Source organism: Alligator mississippiensis, chromosome 4, assembly GCF_030867095.1.
Source record: "Alligator mississippiensis isolate rAllMis1 chromosome 4, rAllMis1, whole genome shotgun sequence".
NCBI lineage: Eukaryota > Metazoa > Chordata > Crocodylia > Alligatoridae > Alligator > Alligator mississippiensis.
This window is the reverse complement of record NC_081827.1, coordinates 135,459,073-135,471,426: the sequence shown is the minus strand read 5'-3', so window position 1 is coordinate 135,471,426 and position 12,354 is coordinate 135,459,073. Positions and strand designations below refer to the sequence as shown.

The following is a 12,354-nucleotide window of genomic DNA, read 5'->3' as shown; positions in this document are numbered from 1 at the left end:
CTGCTTGGGTTTACACACACACACGCACACATATGTATGTGTGTGTACATATATGTATATATGTAAATACGCATTTATATATGTAAATATATACACATACATATACGTATATGTATACATGTACACCTACATATATATGTAAATATATATACACATATACATATGCATATGTATATGATATATACATATATATACATACATATATGCACACACACATTCACACACACATATACATACACACACATATAGATATATATATATGCAAACTGATATACACATATACACACATTAAACACAGCCCCATTATAGATATACACATACATATATGTATACATATACACATATATACACATTAAACACCCCCATACACACACACACACACATATACCCCGAGCCAATATAGACAGATAGATTTTTTTTACTGGGGTAGATTGGGCTGTTTCTCTTTGCCAGGTGCAAGCCGTCCAAGCCCTGATGCCCACCAGCCTTCTGTGTGCTGATGTCCCATAACTGTGCCTGGATATGCTGGCACGTATCCTGCTTATGGTACTCGAGCATACACGCACCTGCGTGAGAGCTGTCTCTGCAGGCTGAGGCAGTATTTCTGTGTTATCATGTCTGTATGATGGTGAATACGCAAGCGGTACAGTTGATCAGCACAGACCTTTGCCCATATTATGGAACTAAACTGAAGAGGTCTTGTATCAGTGAGAATAAAAGAAATCGATTGGTAAACAGGCTTGTGATTATGATTATCAGTAGCTGAACACAAAGAGAGAGGTATTCATCCCAGTAAGCCCCACACAGGGGATCTTAAACATCGGTGAGAAACCGAGTATACCAAGGAGGAAAAATGCTTTCTTGTTTTGCAGATTGGTTTTGCAGATTGGTCTGTCGACCCATTTTGTGATGGACGTGCCCATAGATGACAACACAATCAGGTATCTGGATAGATACAGGTACAGGCACGGGTCATATCATATCATATGTTCTTGGGTATTCCAATCTAGCTTTCTTCGCTTTAAAAAAAAATATTTTGCTATTTTATTGAAACTCCAGCCACACTGATGAATGAACTAGAGGAAGTTGCTGTATTGCACCCCCGAGTCTGACAGGATAGGATTCCTTTGATCTGTAATTTCTTCGAAAACTATTCATAGTTATCTGAAAGACTTGAGGAGATGCAGGCTGGAACATACAGAGAGAGAGAGAGACAGGCATACCTAAAAACCGAGAGAGAGGGATAAAACGTGTTAGAATCTGACATACACACAGGGAAGGGGGGGAGGGAGGAAAAAGAGAGAGAGAAAGAGAGAGAGAGAGGGATCCTCCTACCTGGAGCCATAGATTGCAAGATACGTGGTGTTACCTGGGGAAGTCAGAACAAGTAAAAACACATTGAACTTCAGGGCTGTATAAACAGTTGATCAAGACCAAGGCTTGCTCGTTTCTCCCCAGCCTGCCCATCCTGGGTTTTTGTTTTGCCCTTTTTGAAACCCCCCTGCTTATTTTCTCTGCCCTAATACAGTACCAGAGTCAGCTCTGGCCGCGATGGCTTTAGGACGAGCTGGTTGTCTGATCACCGCTGAGTTTTTACAGTGCGACCGGCTTTGCTCCTGGGTCGCTTCAGAAATGCTCTCGACTGGGATTTAACCGGCAGAGATCAGTTCTTTTTGTGCATTTTTATGGCTCAGTCCATTCTCTAGATCATGCACAGAAACTTTCGAAAGTGGATTTTCTACGTGTTTCTATGCTTTGGAGTCATCTATGTCAAATTAGGGTAAGTGCTTGTCAAAAATATTCCGTCTCTTTGGGGGTCAGATTATTACAGGGATGTGTCTAAATAGATTGCTAAAAAAGCAGGATTTCTTCCCCAGGTGTCTGAAGAGGTCTTGCAGGGGCAGTTTCATAATCATCAGTAAAAGAAAAGGGAAAATATGTATTTCTTGTCACTCGCCTACTGTGGATCCGGCTAGACCGCCGCCGCGTTAGCCTAGGGGAACATGCAGCCTGGAGGGAACTGCCCGATTCTTTGGATTTTGTACTATTTAAGCGAATTTAAATATTATCTCCTGCATACAGTACCGCATTAACCTGACAGGTAATCCAGCCACTAAGGATGAGACAATGGAGCAGAATTTAAGTATTAAAAAAAAAAGAAGGGGGGGGGGATCCCTGGTCTGAACCTGCTCTCAGGGATTTTTTTTATGCAGGCCTAGGCACAATTTGCATTTCTATCCATCACACAGACGTGTTGAAATTAACTTGACATCTGGTCCGTCTACCTCTCTGATAAAACAACCGGGAACCACACCAGGAAGGGAGCGTGGTGGCTGCAACTTTGTGCTGAAACACAGCTCATTGACTCTGCACCCATTCCAGGCCAAATTTCAGCAGGGCAACTGGGAAGCCAAATGTTTGCTCCTTGTTATTTGATCACAATGATCTAGATCGCTATGTTATTTTAGTTGCCAAGTTTCTCTCTCTCCCTCTCTCTCCCTTTACCTGTGTGCCCTTATTAATATTGCTCCTTGCAGTAGGCAGACTTGAGTTGTATTTCCACATTCCTGAGCCCCAGCCGAGTTCTTACCTGTCGAGCTACAAACTCCTAAAAGATCCTGCCTTTTGCATAGCTGCGGGATTTTTTTTAATGATCAAGAATGCATAAGGTGAGTTGTAATCTGAAAATGCTTGCTTCTCATCTTGAAATCGATACAGGTGGGGGGCAGGGCGGGGGCTGCAGTTTGATTCAAGTGACTACAGTAGAAAGACTCAGCACTGCATAATAGGTAGCTGGAGCTGAGTTTCTACACCCCAAGTCCAACCCAAATACACGACATCCCCTGCCCTTCACTTTTCCTCTGCCCTTCTCATAGCCTGTTTTCTTTCGCGCGATTCAAGTTGCACACAGGGCCATTGCACCAAAGCTGGTATTTTATACTGAACACCAGCCACAGACAGTAGCACGTTGCAATACAGGGGCAAAACATTTCTTGCCGTCAAGGGGTGGGAGGGAATCTGTAATCAAGTGAAGAGCAGAGGATTAAAGTTACATCAGGAAGAATCATCCCACAAGAGCCAGTTTATTGATGAAAAAATAGCTACTATTCCCAAACTTCACCCACTTGTCACTCACACCCGACTTACCACCTCTTTCCTTCCTTGGGAGGAATTAGATGTCTGTGGGTTACTGCCTGGGGAGTGAGGAGCAAGATGTCCTCATGTACAGGGGAATGCAATAGCCAAGACCTATGGGGCTGGCTTGCAGCAGTGCTCTGGGGAGCAGCCAGTTTTTTCCGAGTGTCCACTTTAAACAGTTCTGCTAATCGCAGGTGTCTCATTTGATCACCTGGACGATTTTGCTGCTCCCTGAAATGAATTCAGCATGCAGAACAACACTACCTCCTTAGGGCATAAGACAGACCAATGGGACAACATTTAAAGGTACTCATGAAAAGTTTAAAGAGTTACAAACAGCCGCGATGGTGAAGAGAGCAAGACAGAAAAGAAGAAAGAATCAGAACAGCGGAGACCCCCTATACCTGCAGAAGGCTTCTTGTGCCCAAAAGCTTGAAAAGGACTTTCCCCCAACTACTCAGTTAGTCTAATAAAAGATATCACATCTACCCAAAGAAGTTTGCCTGCCCATGTCCGTAGACCAACACTGCTACAACCAAAAAAACCCTGGAAACGTTCCTGGTCTTTTCGCATGAATAAGAAACTTGTGTTAGTAGAACGACCCCTTTTCTTTAAAAAGGGATACTTTCTTTCTGAGCTAGATTATATGCACACAGGGAAAAAGGTGGGGTAATAACAATATTTCTCACTGAACACCTATCTACTGGATATTAGGGCATTGTCTCTGTAAGTTTCCTCGGTTCAGTGCTCGTACTGCTTTTTTGTCACAGCAAACCAAATTTATTCATCATTTTCCCCTCACTGCTAAATTCTGTTGAAGCTGTGAACGAAGAGAATTTGGCCCACATATGTATTTATACATGACACACCACAAGAACAACACCATGCACACTTAGATAGCAAGAGAGCTTTTTTAAGCCATCTTCTACAGTGAAACCCACAAGCTAAGAAAAAAATAGTTTGCAAAAGGAGGCAACGTCTTTACTGGAGTAAGTTTGCTTTTACGGTGTTTGTGCTTTTCTATGAAGAGCAGATTTTTCGTGAATAGAATTTAACATAGAAATTTTAAAAGAGGATTCAGAACAAAAGCAAAGGAGGTTGATGAACTGTCTCTCTAAATAAAAATGAGGGGATAGCACGAACCGTAAAAGCTCTCAGAGAAACCCTATGAAGCGATGATGATACTTCACTTTCTCTGAACAATAGAGAGAGAAATTTGCTCTGAGATCCTGGACTACTACTAGGCTAGACATGTGGGATGCAATTATTTCTTCTTTCATCAGGCACTGGAACTACCATTTTGTTGAAACCATATTCTTTGAATGTAATGATACCTTTTCTAGTCAGCTCTTTGCATAGAAAGGGAAAGATAGAATGATAAAGTAGCAGTCTGCCCTTCCAGTGCTTTTGGTTTAATTTGCAGGATGAACTAGAATGCTGTTTTATTAACATAGCAAAGAGTTGAGAATTTGCAGTTATTTCTTTTGCTTTAGGGGAGTATATTCAAGTCTTAATTATCAGGTCTTAAAAAAATCTCCACTTAAATAATGATAGGGATGTTGGCAAACCTAAACTTCGGAAAGAAAACACTGCACACACAGCTGACTACCCATTGCTAAATTTGGAAATGGGCTTTCAAATATACAGGGTAGAAATTTTAACGCAATGTAAGGAAGCTGCCATTTGTAACTGGAGAAGAGAATTTGACTCTCAGGTGAAATTCCCATTGACTCGGTTTTCATTTTGTGGCTTGCCTGGTTCGGCCCCCCCCCCCCCTCGCCCCGCAAGAGTCAACCCATTACTAAATATAAAATGCTCATCTTAAGAAATCTCCTCAGCTCTTTCTCCTGTTGTTGGACCCAGTAAAGCAGGTGATTTCTGATGCATTCACCTGGTTAAACAATATTAATTTGCTATGACAAACAGTCTATGTGTACCAGGGGAGGGGAATAAAGCCATCAAAAGCTAGTTTGCATCTAATTTGAAATTCCAATTCAAGAAACATTTAAAAAAACTGCTAATGGATATATATCCTTGAGTTCAGGTATCTCATTACAAAGAGATTACAGAGATATTTAAGCAACTACGGAGTTCAGCTTTCAGGCAGGATTAAAATGCTCCTATCGCATAACTGATCCCGCTAGTAAGATATATTGCACATTAAAACAAATAACAGCTGCAACTAGAATCGGGAGTTTTGGGAATAATGGGGGGAGAAGAGCTTTATGCAACAGAAGTCTATTGATGCGACTCTGGGTGAGACTGAGCTCATTGCTTCCAATGTGATGCTGCCTTTCGTTTAATGTTCTCCCACTGAGAAAGCCAGGGATATACTTTAAAGTGGCATTCCCAGATTAAAACAACCCCAAACCGACCGGGAGTGGAAAGGCACACAGATGCGTGTGAGGGGTGTGCAAGAGAGGGAAAGGAAGGTCAAGGTCTTTTTAACTGCGGTGAAGAAAATCTAACCCACTGGGCTCTTCCCGCGATGGAAATGGATGCGGTTAGCCCGGACGCAGAGAAACCAGGGTGCTTTTTGCCTTCCCATGGACTCTCCACATTGCACGTAGCGCTCTTGGCTGCCTTTAAATGTTCCAGTGTTGTCTTTTCAGCATCATCCCAGGCACGTGCTTTGGGAAGGCTGCAATCCAGTATTACTATTCCCTTTTCAGAGCGAGGGATCAGTTGGATGGCAAAGAGATAGTCCGTCTCCGACTGCCACCTCTAAGCCTTCAGCTCGTTCCTGTACCGAGAACCACAACGAAATCTTTTCTTCCTTGGATGCCTTTGGCTGGATTTCCTTGCTCCAGGGTATAATGAGAGTCCCTGGGCTGGATCCTGCAAGGAATCGGGCTTTTGCCTGAATAAGCCCCGCGGGATGGAAAGAAAGGGATTGTCCGAGGGAGCTGCTCCTGGCTGCCCAGCAGGACGCTGCCCGACCTTCCCCTGAGCACCGCAACTCACATGGGACATAGCAAGTGCAACAGATAAGATGCCTCCTCGTCGGTAGAAGCCGCGTGGCTTTTTTAGGGCTCTGTATTGCATCTGCTAGAAACTCTGTCTGAGCCAGTGCACCTGAGCTGGAAATCGGAATCGCTTTAAAGGGTGAATCGTGACAGCTATGCTGGGGCAGGATGCCTCTTGGTATAAGCTGTTTCTGTTCAGGAGGAAGGACTATGAAGATACAACGTGTATTGTACCCCGTGAAGCAAATCTTCCAAATCAAATGCCTGAGTGGAGCCCTTGAATAATCTTTGGGGCAGGTAGTCTACACAGCGGTGTCATTGCCAGGCACTAGCCAGACCGTAAACACTAGCCCGATGTGAACTCCTGCACACAAAGACTAACTTTCCAAGCAGTCGAAACTAAGTTTTATCCTTCTATTCAAGACAATGAGAGACGCATTGTGCCTAAAAGCCCGTGGAGTGCTATCAATTTTATACTCGGAAGCTTTGCAAAGTCTAAATCAATTGTCATCTCATTCTGATTTCGCCCCTAATGTGCAAGCTTTTTGGGGGGTCACCAGTGGCAGTCTATGCCTTTCTCGCGTGACATCGCTTCATTTTAGAAACCCCGCTGATTTGTATGACGTTTAAAACTCTGCAGTACCTAAGAAATAACAAAAAACTATAGAAGAAATAACATAATGCTATTATAGACATACTTTCAAAGTTCCAACCAACTTTTGATGTATCCTTATTCTGGACATTTTGCCCATTTCTGCACTCAAGGTTTATCAGGGAAAGAAACTGTAGCTTGAACTGGACAGACAAACAGAGGGAGGATGTATTGTCCGTGCCTGATTTGCCTTGGGTCTTGAATCATCTGCCATGTTCTGCTAGGGGTGTATTTGGAACACGTAAGAACAGAACACATATGAACATATGACTTGCTATTCTGGTTCTGTTGGATCTAGAACACACATGTTTGCGGGAGAAGAGTTGATACGAGTCACTCGAATGGGGCTTTTTGATCGATTGGATGAACCGTGACATTATTTCATCACAGGCAATAAATTCGGTTTGAAGTCACAGCAGAAATAGTGTCTCTATCCCGTCACACACAAAGAAGGAAGCTTATGGCATTTCATGTCACATATTTCTTCGCTGTACCCACAGAATGCCTGGTCCACGTCCTTCTGGTCAAAATCCCACCCCCGATGATCCCATTGTCTGATTTGTTTTGTTTTCTAGAGACCCAGCTACACCTCTTATAAATTAAATGTATAGCTAAACCCAGTTCTAATTCTTCATTTACAGAGGGAGGCAAACCATGTTAGGTCCAGCTAAGCTACCAACTCATTTAGACTCGAAATAAATATTGGTCCGAACTCTTCCGATTCACATGAATCACAATTGCACACGATGACATGCTTATATATCTGAGGGTAGTGATGGACAGTTAAGCATATTACATATTGCTTAATTATATAATTAAGCATATTACATAAAATATAGATCCTACAAAGATATATGACAATTTAGAGTGATGATATTTTTGTGTAATATAGATACTTATGTGTTATATGATATATGTATATATTGCAATAAAAGTGCTACAAAGAAATATGGCAATTAGAGGATGCAACCTAAACTTTGAAGACCCTATTAACTTTCTCTCTTATTCACCAAGATTAATCCCTTTTGTTTCCCAAGACAATGTTAATTATACTAACGGATTCTATTGAACCGGTAGATGGGCATAATTAAAAAGAAAGAAAAAAGAGTAACGATTCGCATCATATCTTTGGGGGAACGGGAGGAATGTAAAGACTTGTAGATTCATCCTAGAACAGTAAGATCACTGGGAAGATTCTCTTATACTGTATCACAGTCAGCTACCTACTTATAAATACAGCTGGTAACCAAAGGAGAGGCTTCCATGGCGCTGGGAAGGCTGGTGTAGAGGACTCGTGCGATTACTGAGGGAGCTAACATAGATAAGCTGTATTTTTTATGTGGACCAAAAACACTTTCAGTATGAGTGTGCCAGCGTACTTAGCAATCAGGACTCGTGGTAGAGGTGATATCTTTTATTAGACCAACTAGATATTTGCAATAATAATAATAATAATGATGATGATCATCATCATCATCACAAGCTTTGGGGACAAACACCCTTTTTCAAGCATAGGAGAAAAAATTGTAAAAGTTCTCCTGGATAGAAATGAAAGGTCATATTCCATGGGAGAACTTTTACGAAGATCTAGTTGGTCTAATAAAATCACCTCTACCACGAGTCATGATTGCTTTTGCCTGTAGACCAATACGGCTACAACCTGGATGTCAGCCTACTTAGGCTTTCTTCCTCTAAATTAAGTGCTGTGCCCATTTCCTTCCCCGGCTCCTTTTTCTATCCCATCTTCTTGAAGTTAAAGCGTCTTTCTTCTTTCTTTCTCCCATCACTAACACTTAGAACGTCTCCGGATTCTTTTTTTCCAAATATGGTCAACAGTAAGAGAGAACGTTCTGCACCTCAAAGTGCTCATGGAACGTTCGGCACCTCAACATTCTCCCCGCCGCCTTGTTCCCCTCTCATTGGCTGACTGATGGGGAAACGCGCAGTCAGAAGCACGTGGGGTAGAAATGTAGCGGGTTTATTCCGGCCCGCTGAGATGACACGCGGTTAGGAGCCAGACCGCAACGCACGAAGCAGCCTGCCTCCTCCGGGCAAGGCTCAGGAGGTGGAACTAACTTGCCGGCAGAACTCCTTCCTCCCCAGGTTTGCACCTTCTGCAGGAGAGAAACCTCGTTCCGTGGGAACGGGGAGGTGTGAGCAGATGAAGATGCAACCTGAATCGCTCAGACAGGCAGTGCCTATTAGCAAAGCACCCCACACCCAAAAAACAAACAACAACAAAACCAAGCCCTATTCACACAAGACTCCAATTTAAGAAGCCACCGGGTCTTTATTGCTACTGCAGGGACCCCTTTTGCTTTTGGTAATGAAATGCACTGTCAACTCCAAAGACAATACCCCCTCCCCCCCCCCCCCGACCCAAATCACCACCACTGTGACTCTTCTTTGGACTTTGGCACTACATAAGCCTCTCTCGGAGCATAGCAGAGGCTGGGGGCTGCAAAACAATTAACTGAGATTGGAGCTGGCAGCTGCCAAGTGCCTTTAGGAGCCCTCCTAACAGGAGCTGGGAGAGAGCCCCGCAGTCTGCTAAGCAGAGGCTGCCTTCATCCAACCCGTTCCGGAGCTGCTGAGGATTGTTTTCAAAGCGCGGTGCAAACAAGAGCTCTCGGCCAGAGAGCACACAGCTCCCATGCACAGCTCCGGCTAGATCAGTGTCATTCCATTGTCATCCACCCCTTTAAAAAAAAAAAGGAGAAAAAGGAGGCGGTTTGCAGCGACTGCCTGCCCAATGGCAGCTCCGAGTCTCAGGAGAGTTAAGAGGAGAAAGAGAGAGGCTCTTTCTGCCATCCAAATCCTTTAAACCATCATCATTCCAACAAGAGAACCCACTCTGTAACAACTTCCAACCACTGAGACATGACAGGCAGGATCCCAGAGCCAGAGGCAGCAAGAGCAGCAGCAGCGGCAAGCAGCAGCAGCCTGTCCCCTGCCCATGGAGCAGCATTAGCACCAGGGGAACCCTAGACACAACCATACAAACAAACAAACAACCCCCCCAGCCCCTCCACCCCCCAGCCCAAGGGCCTGGATTTCCAACTCAGATCCAAGCAGAAAGGCCACAGCTGACACCACAGAGGGTGGGGAGATAACCCTCGGGGGGGGGGGGGGGGGCGCCAGGAGTAATCAAGGAAGCGAACTCCACGAGTGTAAACGGGATTCAGCCATGATCCTTTTCTCATCTCGCAGTGTTTTACTCTCAGTGTATTACCCTCAGATTTTCCTCATCCTTACCAGTGGGAGTTACCTGTAAGTGATCCAGATCTTTTTTTTTTTTTTTTTTTAATGCCTTTCTTTCATGCTGGCCACCACCCCGCTTGCCACCTCTGGGACGCCGGGGTGCAGAGCCCCGGGGCGGGGGTGGCCAGGGGGGAGGTCCGCGGCCAGGTGCCTGGTGGGGACCCGATCCTCTCTGCCCAGGGCGGGAGGCGGCGCCAGCGCCCAGGGCTCCTTCCCATGGGAGGCGGAGGAAGCCCACTTGGCTTTCAAGGGTGCAGCTATGCCCAGCGGGATCGGGCCCGCTCCCAATCCGGAGAGCTACTGATTGATGCTTTTTTTTCTTTGCAAAGGGCTGGGGGTGGAGGAGGCGCGGGGTTGGGGAGGATGTGCCTGGAGAGGAGAAGCAGCGCCGGGTGCAGGTTGCTGGCGGGATGCTGCTTCCCCTCGGGACCCATCTCGCAGCGGCCCCGTTGGGAGGAAGGGGCGGGAGGGGGACTGGAAGCTGCCTGGGGCTTTGCAAGCAAGAGGGGAGAAGGGCTTGCTCCGGACCCCGGTACCGCGGCCGGGGGGGGGGTGTCGGGGCTGCCCCCCGGGGAAGCAGGAGGGGCCGGGGGCCCGCAGGTGCCGGGGGCAGTCCCCGATCCGCTGGGGTCTGGGCGTGAGCATCCCCCGCCTGGCGCCAGGAAGGTGGGCTGGCGGGGCAGGTACCCCAGGGGGAGGGGGGAGGGAGACCTGCCTGCAGACGGCGGAGCTTCGCCCAAGACATGACAGGTTCTCCCAAGAGCTCTTGATCCTGCATCCCCGGCCTGTCCCCCCATGTGCAGAGATCTCCCCCACCCCTAGTGCTGCCATGCTGCGGCGTGGAGGAAAGCGCAGGCTCTCGGGGCTTGGGCACCTCTTAAGGGTTCTTTTCACCTAGGTGCCTTCCTCAGCGTATCTCGGTGGAGGTGACAGGGACCGATCACCCACCCTTGGGACTGCAAAGGCGGCACAACCCCACACCCCTCCCCAGGAGATCTTTAAATATCTCCTTCCCTATCCTTAACCCCACAGAAAACCTTAAATGTCTCCTTCCCCATCCTTAATTCGTAATGAAATGCACATGCGTTGGCTACCGATTGGTAAAGCAGCTTGATTTATGCATTGAGCTCCAGGCTATTGATTAAACCGAGTAACCGAAGCCCCCCTTCACAGGCTGGTAGGTAACCCTCTGCTTCTTCTAAGAGGGCAAGCGTTATAATAAATAAATAAATAAATACGACCCCTCCCCCCTTTAATATAAACGTAGCCACATTTTCTCCAACCCGTAGGAAATTACTATCCTACAAAGTTTTCCTTCTATAAATAGTCCGAATCTTGAAACAAAAGTTTTCAACCGCACACCAGATGCTGGATGCTGGCGGTTTCCCTTGCTGTGTGACATAATTATAAGGTCCGAAAGCAAAAGCTATAGAAGTATAATAATAATACTAAAGGCAACTGCTGAGGGGAAACACAAGGGAAGCGAGGCAGGCTTTATTTAGAGCTAGCGACTGATCATCCGAGCGCTGATCTGTGACCATGAGAACTGGCCGTGGCTAATAATGCCCTCGCCTTCCCCCTGCCATCCCCGGTTCATCCTGTAAGAGTCAGGTCACTTGCTCCGCTGCTTGAAATGAGCTCTGGGAACTAGCGAGAGAGCTGAGCTTTTGGTCCCTATTGCAGTCAAGCAGAGCAGAAAGGAAAGGGATCAGGAGGTGAAACATAACAAAGCCAACCCGAAAACAGCAAGCTTTGATTAATCCATCCTTGTAGCCTGGAAAAGAAACAAGCTTGGGCTCAACCAGGCAAGTCCCACATCTGGAGTTTTGCTACTCTCCTCACCATCCCAATACGCATTGTCCGCGATGCTGGAAGCCCAACTCCTCCCATCAAATGCATACTAATAACATGCCCAAGAGATGGGCTTCACTGCAGTTCAACTCCCCCACCCCCCATAAAATGTAAGAAGTTAGGGAAAGCTGGACACGTTGTAATATTTCTCCTTGTTCTGCTCTGAAAGTTAAAAAGTAAGGGAAGTTATTTCAGTGCTTAATGGATAGTAGTCGACTGAACTTGTGGTGTTTATCTTGTGGGTAGATATACTTCTCTGGCTTAGTGTGTTAGCCTTTGAAGATTAAAGGATGGTAGAGCTTATTTGAGTACTATTTTATGGTGTCTCTGTTAGCATTTGTGCTTGGGAGGGGAAGAAACTTCCCAAGTTACTATTTAGTGAACACTAATGGAGTTTCAGTGATTATGTTAATTTTCTTCTATCTCCATTTATTCTTTTCAGCTCCACAAAATAATATAATTTTTAACTGCTTCTATTTCAGTGAT

The 12,354-nt window shown here is 45.6% G+C and overlaps 1 protein-coding gene across 2 annotated transcripts in view; it reads left to right on the top strand.

Moving 5' to 3' along the window:
* Positions 1–1,337: 1,337 nt before the first annotated feature.
* The window catches only part of WNT7B (Wnt family member 7B), a 141,606-nt gene continuing 130,589 nt past the window's right edge, over positions 1,338–12,354 (top strand). Inside the window, exon 1 of one of the 2 annotated variants that reach the window (XM_006264607.4) lies at positions 1,338–1,780. In XM_006264607.4, coding sequence (XP_006264669.1) covers positions 1,710–1,780 — 71 coding nt within the window. In that variant the 5' untranslated portion in view covers positions 1,338–1,709. Of the gene's footprint in view, positions 1,781–9,941; positions 10,027–12,354 lie in introns of those variants that run through there. The other variant, XM_059726657.1, reaches the window with a different exon arrangement.